General features: G+C 35.6%; 1 protein-coding gene across 1 annotated transcript; it reads right to left on the reverse strand.

Annotated features, from left to right (window-relative positions):
* Positions 1–709: 709 nt before the first annotated feature.
* On the reverse strand, positions 710–4,552 carry LOC118649952 (olfactory receptor 9K2-like). The gene is made up of 2 exons (XM_036297553.1): positions 4,535–4,552; positions 710–1,663 (listed from the first exon to the last, which is right to left on the reverse strand). Exon 2 carries the CDS (start codon positions 1,649–1,651, stop codon positions 710–712), a length of 942 nt encoding a protein of 313 aa, XP_036153446.1. The 5' UTR covers positions 1,652–1,663; positions 4,535–4,552.
* Positions 4,553–8,396: the final 3,844 nt, after the last annotated feature.

An 8,396-nucleotide genomic window follows, 5' to 3' on the forward strand; every position in this document is an offset into this window, starting at 1 on the left:
GGTTGATTAGAGCATCATCCTGTACACCAAAACCAGGTTTGATCCCTGGTCAAGGCACATACCTAGTTGTGGGAACCCGGTCAGAGCATCTATGAGAGACAATCAATCAATGTTTCTCTCACATCAATGTCTCTCTCTCTCTCTCTCTCTCTCTCTCTCTCTCTCTCTCGTTGGTAAACATATCCTCAGTTGAGGATTTAAAAAAAGATCACTGGTCATTTTACCTTTCTATTTCCTCTTCGTGATATACACAAACTTTCACATCTTTGGCAGGACATCAAAAACAAAACACAACATTAGCATTTATATTGAGTGTCATTTGCATATGAACCAGTTGGGCCACACAATTTCCAAGTTGATAATTATACATAGCATTTTCTCAATCTAAATTTTACTTAGGCATACAGAAAAGAGAAACACCAAAATTCTATACTTCCCCATTTACGTATTATATTATTAATGAGAAATATATAACTCTTTGTAAAATGCAGCAGGTTTTTATGGGTATCTGGAACTTACAGATTTAACGTTGCCTTGAGGAAAACTGAATAAGGCATTTGGAGCATTCTTTATAGGATATTATTAATGCCATTTAATAAAACATTTAAGATTTTTTCAAAATAAACCTGAGTTTTAAATGCCTAAATCTAAAAGATCTGGAAGAAAAAGTCAAATGATGCAAGAAACAATCTAATGAGCAGAAAGAGATTTAGAGTAAAATGTTTTTCTTCCCTAGGACTTTTTGCACGGCATTTTTAACATCTTTATTTCTTAGAGAGTAGATTAAAGGGTTCAGCATAGGTGTGAACAAAATATAACATACTGAAGCCACTTTACGAAGTTCGGGATTGTTTGGAGGTGTGAGATAGACAAAGGAGACAGTCCCGTAGAGCAAACTTACAACCCCCAGGTGAGAGCTGCAAGTTGAGAAGGCTTTCTTCCTCCCTTCGCTGGAGCGGATCTTCAAGACAGTACTTACAATATACATGTAAGACACTACAATAACAACTATTGTGGGCAAAATAATGATGACAGCTAAACTAAGTGACACCATCTTATTCATAAAGGTATTAGAACAGGAGATCTTCTCAATTGGGTTTGAATCACAGTAGAAGTGATCAATGACTCGGGAGGCACAGAAAGACATTGAGAATGTCACGCAAATTTGAAGGATGGAACTGACCCAGCCACAGAGATAGGAACCAGCCACCAACTGTATACAGAGGCTTCTTGACATGCGGACAGTATAGAGAAGTGGATTGCAGATGGCAATAAAACGGTCATAGGCCATGGCTGCCAGGACAAATGCCTCCGTTACCATGAAAAGTGCATAAAGAAACAGCTGAGCCACACAACCTGCAAAGGATATGGTCTTTTTCTGAGCTAGGATGTTGACCATGGCTTTGGGTACAATAACAGTGCAGTAGGAGAGATCGATGACAGAAAGGTTGCCTAGGAAGAAATACATTGGTGTGTTGAGCCGGGGATCAGTCACAATGATGCCAATGATGCTGAGGTTTCCCAGGAGGACCATCCCATAAACAATGAGGAATAGTAGGAAAAGAAGACTGTGGAACTCTGGTTGGACCCTGATGCCTACAAGAATGAAGTCAGTCACTTCTGAGTGGTTGTCTCCTCTCTTGTCACCCATGCCAAGTTTCTGCTCAAAGGTATAGAGAAAGGCAACAAAGTTTCCACTCTTGCTCTATGATCACAATGCTTCATGTTAAAAAAATACTTTATAGTTTACAGAATACTTTCATATCCATTATCTCCATTAAGTTTCTGCACATGAACAAGGTAAATGAGACATGTTTTGACTTGCATAACGCAGCACAACTAGTTAAAAAGGAATTGGACTCGCCCTAACCAGTTTGGCTCAGTGGATGGAGCGGGTCCCGGGTTCGATTCTGGTCAAGGGCATATACCTTGGTTGTGGGCACATTCCTAGTGGGAGGTGTGCAGGAAGCAGCTGATCGATTTTTCTCTCTCATCGATGTTTCTAACTCTCTATCTCTCTCTCTTCTTCTCTGTAAAAAATCAATAAAATATGTTAAAAAAAGAAAAGGAATTGGACTCAAGGAGAAACATTTCGTATTTAAGTCGTGTTGATTTCAACACAACATAGTCTGATACTGCTTTATATCTCTCTATCTCGTCATATGAGATGGTTTGTGAGATGGCATTTGTGATTTCAAAATATTATAGTTTGATAAACTTATACAAAGAAAAGGCACTGCCTTAAATTTAATTTATCACTTAATATTTATTTTTCTGTCATAATAAAATAAATGAAGGAAAGGGAAGCTAAAAGTACAATCTAAGATAATATGAAGTTTCTACCAAAAAGAGCTCTTACAATTGCAAGTAATTTACTAACGAGAAATTGTCTTATTTAGATACTTCTTTGAAAATGAAATCAGCCTTCAATTTCTGGAACAAATTTATTTTTATTTAAGTGCAAAAGTAAAATATGAGTGATATCTTTATATATAAAACATCTGTCAATATAAAACCCTAATATGCAAATTGACTAAACAGCGGAACGACTGGTAGCTATGATGCACACTGACCACCCGGGGCAGACACTCAATGCAGGAACTGCCCCCAGCCTGCAGGCCCTGACCAGCGGTGGCAGCAGAGGGCAGGGCTGGTGAGCAGGCAGCACCAGGCCAAGGCAGGTGCAAGCGGGGTCCCGGATCACCCTGCCAGTCACCCCACAGATCTACCCTGATCGCTGGCCAAGCCTAGGGACCCTACCCATGCACAAATTTTGTGCACCGGGTCTCTAGTATATATAAATATATATATATATATATATATATATATATATATATATAATATCTTTTGTTACATTTAAGATTATATATATATATATATATAAAATCTTAGAAGATTATATATATATATATATATATATATATAATCTTAGAGAGAGAAAGAGAAAAGGAGAGAGAGAGAGAGAGAGAGAGAGAGAGAGGGAGAGAGAGAGAGAGAGAGAAACATCAATCAATTGCCTCCCACCTACACCCCAACCTGATCAAACCTGAAACCTGGATATGCGCCCTGAACAAGCCACCTTTTGTTGTACTATAGGATAACGCTCAAACCAACTGAACCACACCATCCATGGCTATATTTATATTATTTTATCTTGTGAAGTTTTTTGATCCTGTCAAAAAATTCATGTATTCATGTCATTTTAAACTTTTCTAAACATGAGAAAAAAAATTAGAAGCTTCACAGTAAGGAAATGATAAAAACAAAAATGTTGACTATGTAAAAGAATATATTAGATTTACTGAACTCTTAACCTGATAGTTAGAACTCAGTAGTATTAAGAGTATTGATTTCCTAGAAGCATCCGAATTAACCTATTTGGATCTGGGTGACCTGTTGAGCAACCAAAACACCTTTACTTACTCTGGAAGATTTCCAAATTTTTCTGTGAAACAACAGACTTATTATCAATTAAGTTTTTTGGCAATTAAGGATAATCTTACACATCTTTTCTTCTTTTGTTACATTTAAACTAAGTGGCATTTATCCTTCCAAGGAGTGGTTTGGACAATAAAAACCAGCAAGTTATCCCCAAAATGTCCTTACTAAAATTAAAATGAATAATACAGTAATAATCAAATTAGAAAGTAGGTATGCAGAGTTTCTCTTTGACTCTTCAACCTCCCTCAATTTTAAGAGGTTTACTTTATTTTTTTGTTTGTTTGTTTTAACTATGGTCTACAAAAATCTTTCAGTTTCCAAAGTCTTCATTACCTTATTTGCATCTTTCATTTGTTGCTTCTCCCAACAACTTCCTCAAAAAAGGACATAAAATTAATTCATATAAATTTGAATCAAGGGGATAAATGATTAAACAAAATAATATTATTATTCTGTCTTCATCCCCACTCTACCATATATTTTAAATCCATTTAAATAATTGTATATTAATTTTATTTTATTAGGGATGGGGAAATTAATTAAGTATATAGGTTAACATACATGAAGATGATTTTATTGTATTCTGGAACTAACAGAACGAAGCTTTTTAGAGCAGTTTCAAGCATCAGTCATCATGTGTTGGTTGGAATTTGATAAAGAGAACTGTTAAAAAAGACTAAGAAGCACTCTTAAGACATACTAAAATCATTTCACACATAACTCTTCTTTCTGCAAAGAGTCACAGGATTAATAGAACTTATCCTTTATTCTTATTTGAAAAGGAGGAGGAGGAAGAGAAGAGAAAGAAGAAGGAAAAGGAGATGGAGAAAGGGAAGAGATTTAAGTTCTTAAACCAAATCAAATATTATTTTTTTGATGCTGTTTTAATGAAGGTAACATTAGTATTTCAAGGATAACCTAATCTAGAGTAATAGAATATAGTAGAATAATATTCTTTATATTGCTTTCATATAAAATATGAACTATGAAAAGGTTAACCTTCATTCACAAAAGAATTATAAAGAGTCAATATTAGGTATAAAATAATCAAAATAGAGGTAGGAAGATTTTATGATTGTGAGATCTTCTAAGCAGTAGAACAAGGAAGATAAAACAATGTAATAGAATTCACATTATTAGGACTATGTTTTAAACATTATCATATTACTAGCCTGTAATTTAGCCTTGATCTTCCTTTAAGCAATGGACTGTGGATTATTAAGGTTTATTCTCAACTTGATCATCTTTAGTTTAAGATAGCACATTTTGAAGAAAAATATAGTTTAAACATGTAGAAAATGTTCTTGGCTGTCTTATGTGACTATTTTATAATTATTCTTACCTGAATTTTATATTTCCTGTAAATGTTTTCATGTGAAACTGCAGAGATCCAAATTCTTTTTATCTCACTCTGGGAAAGAAGATGTATTTGAAAAATAAAAATGATCAATGACAATGTCAAAATTAAACATCTCAATCTCAGTAAAATAACAACCCTTTTAAGCAAGGCACGACCATGCTCTTATGGGCATTGCTGGCAGGTGCATTACCTATGATTAAAATTCGCTCTTTCTTTAATATAATTTTGTTTGAAAACCTGATGTATCTGTCTTCCTGAACACAGAGTGCCGATGATAGTCTGGAATCTCCTTATTTCTCTTAGAAAGTTATGGGTATTTCTCTTCCAAAATTGAAATAAATGCCAATGGATCTCTGAAATCAAACTGCATGCCAGTCTCTTGCCTCCATGCTGACATGTTTCACAGGACATAAAATGAATGGAATCAAAGTGGAAATTTAAGACAAACAACACAGCTCCCTGGTCCCTGGTGACATACAAAAATAGTAGCAGCCACATTGCATGGTAGGAGCAGATTTTTCAATCCCATGAAACTATTTCAGAGAACTGCAGCATAAACTTTTTCAGGATTTTAGAGGAAGAAGTCCCTCTGAGAAAGGACTGAAAAATAAGCCAATCAGAGTTTCATAACAAGGACCAAACTTTAGGGCCATGACTTCTTCACTTGTGGAATACTCTTGGGACAATCAAAGTTGTTTTGCACAAGACTCCTTATTAGAAATTTTCTTATGTTAAGCTAGAGTGTACTTGTTTGTAACTTCGATCTACCTTCAAGTCCTACTCTTTCTTCTCCTTCAACTTACACTCAGACTCAACATACTACTCCCATTGCCTGAATAGACCTTGGAGTTTTATGACTCCCTACCATTACTCATGCCTTCTTTATTGACCTATCTTTCCTACCCTTTTATTTTCACTTGTGTACTGAAATTAGTCAACAAAATTCATGCACAGGTAGGGTCCCTAGGCCTGGCCAGCAATCAGGGCCTATTTGTGGGGCGATTGATGGTGCAATCAGGGGGCCCCTGCTGGTACCTACCTTAGCTGGCCTGGGGCCTGTGGGCTGGGGGCAGCTCCTGCATTGAGCATCTGCCCCCCTGGTGGTCAGTGTGTGACATAGCAACCAGTCGTTCCACTGTTCAGGCAATTTGCATATTAGGCTTTTATTATATAGGATACTCTCATAAATACCTCTAAACTCTTCCCTCCATGTGTTCACTTACCACCATAACTTAAAATATAAATTTTTGCACACAGAACTTAAAACCCAGTTGCCCACTTGGATGTCCTATTAGCTTATTAAATAAACTCATGCCAATCCCTCTTTCAATCCTGACGTAAAACCAATAAATCATCATGATTGAAATCCTAGTGATGAGACAAATAAACTTGTACAAAAGATGATCCTATGTTACTCTTATGTGCTTACTCTCCCAACTATCAAGCACATAGGTCTAGCCCCCCTGTTCTCTGCTTCCCTCGTCTAACACACATACACACAAAATCTGTCTTGGCTAATGGTAGAAACTTTTAATGAGCTCCTATCCTGGTTATCAAATTTCTAGAAGTAATGACATTGCATTTTTATTACCTAAGCAAATATTTTTAATCTGGTAGTTTAAATAATTTTCAGATTTATTCCTTCTTTCTTTATTTCACTGCTACAGTGGTAATCCAAATTTGGAACCTCCTCACCTCAACATAAATGGGATTTTAAAAAGTCCTATATGGCCCTAACTGATTTGGCTCAGTGGATAGAGCATAGCCCAAGGACTGAAGTGTCCCAGATTCGATTCCGGTCAAGGGCATGTACCTTGGTTGCAGACGTGATCCCCAGTAGGGGGCATGCAGGAAGCAACTGGTCGGTGTTTCTCTCTCATAGATGTTTCTAACTCTCTAACCCTCTCCATTCCTCTCTGTAAATAAATCAATAAAAATGTATTTTTTAAAAAGTCCTATATGATTATCTTGTTCTCCTCAGCATTCATATTTTTTTAAGCTTCCATATTTGTCTTTGTAAAACACTATTTGAATCATGTCCCTCCTTTTGTAAGAGAACAAATGGAATTTTGTTCATTCCAATATCCTATTTAGCAAAATGAACTTTCTATTACTCTCCAAATTGTAACTTTATGAAATCAGATGGAATGACTCACTTTGCATCCATTTATCTTGCTCAATCTGAACTTAGCACCCTGTTCAAATTATCCCAAAACCTCTCTCCTTGAGTCTAGTTCTAAATACTACCAACATCTAAGTTTCCCTTAATATCTCCCCAAAATATACCATTGTATTGCTACAGTAATCAACTTTGGTACTTCTTCATATTCTTTTTTAATAATTATTCCCATATATTGTTGCACCTAGTTATATCTTGATTATTTTGTGCATATTATTTTACATTTCCAACTGCATTTTCAGCTACATTAAGAATGAATGCTCTCATCCCCCTGTTGTCTGTGTCCATTGGTTTGGCTTATATGTATGCATACAAGTCCTTTGGTTGATCTCTTCCCCTTACCCTCACCCTCCCCTACTTTCCCTCTGGGGATTGACAGTCTGATCGCTGTTTCTCTGTCTCTGGATCTGTCCCTGTTCATCAGTCTATGTTGTTCTCTATATTCCACAAATGAGTGAGATCATGTGGAATTTATCTTTCTCTGACTGGCTTATTTTGCTTAGCATAATGCTTTTCAGTTCCATCCATACTGTTGCAAAAGGCAAAGAGTTCCTTCTTTTTTACAGCAGCATAGTATTCCATTGTGTAGATGTATCACAGTTTTCTAATCCACTCGTCTGCTGACGGGCACTTAGCCTGTTTCCAAATCTTAGCTATGGTGAATTGTGCTGCTATGAACATAGGGGTGCATATATCCTTTCTGATTGGTGTTTCTGGCTTCTTGGGATATATTCCTAGAAGTGGGATCACTGGGTCAAATGGGAGTTCCATTTTTAGTTTTTTGAGGAAACTCCATACTGTTCACAGTGGCTGCACCAGTCTGCATTCCCACCAGCAGTGCAGAAGGGTTCCTTTTTCTCCACATCCTCTCCAACACTTGTTGTTTGTTGATTTGTTGATGATAGAAAAAAAAAAAAAAACACCAGAAATTTATTTTTCTCATTACATCATTGAAATATGTCAACCTATAATATATTCAAATTTAACTCTCTCATGCTTAGTTAGTAATCATTCATGACTTTCAGCTTCTGTTTCTGAAAAGTTTTATGTGAATCAAATTTTTGAAAATCTAATTGTATTTTAAATAAATTAACAGAATTTACAACTTTAAAAAAAAAGAATAAATGTATTGCTCAGCAAGATTCAATATAGCACTTACCACAATTTGGAGTGCATCACAGATGGTCATTTTTTTTAACTTATTAAATTTATTTGTATTTTCTTTCTCTAAAAAGATTTTCAGGTAACTTATAACAACAGTAGTGACAAAATAATGTATTAAATTTACTGAAAACAATTTGGGTCAAGCATTTTTCTAAACACTTTTATATAAACTGCATATTTTAATCCCCCAAACAATTTTATCTACTAGTCTTAAACTCTTACATACTATTTTTATCATTGAGGAGATCATAG

The sequence above is a fragment of the Myotis myotis genome, unplaced genomic scaffold (assembly GCF_014108235.1).
Source record: "Myotis myotis isolate mMyoMyo1 unplaced genomic scaffold, mMyoMyo1.p scaffold_m19_p_3, whole genome shotgun sequence".
In the NCBI taxonomy this organism is placed as follows: domain Eukaryota; kingdom Metazoa; phylum Chordata; class Mammalia; order Chiroptera; family Vespertilionidae; genus Myotis; species Myotis myotis.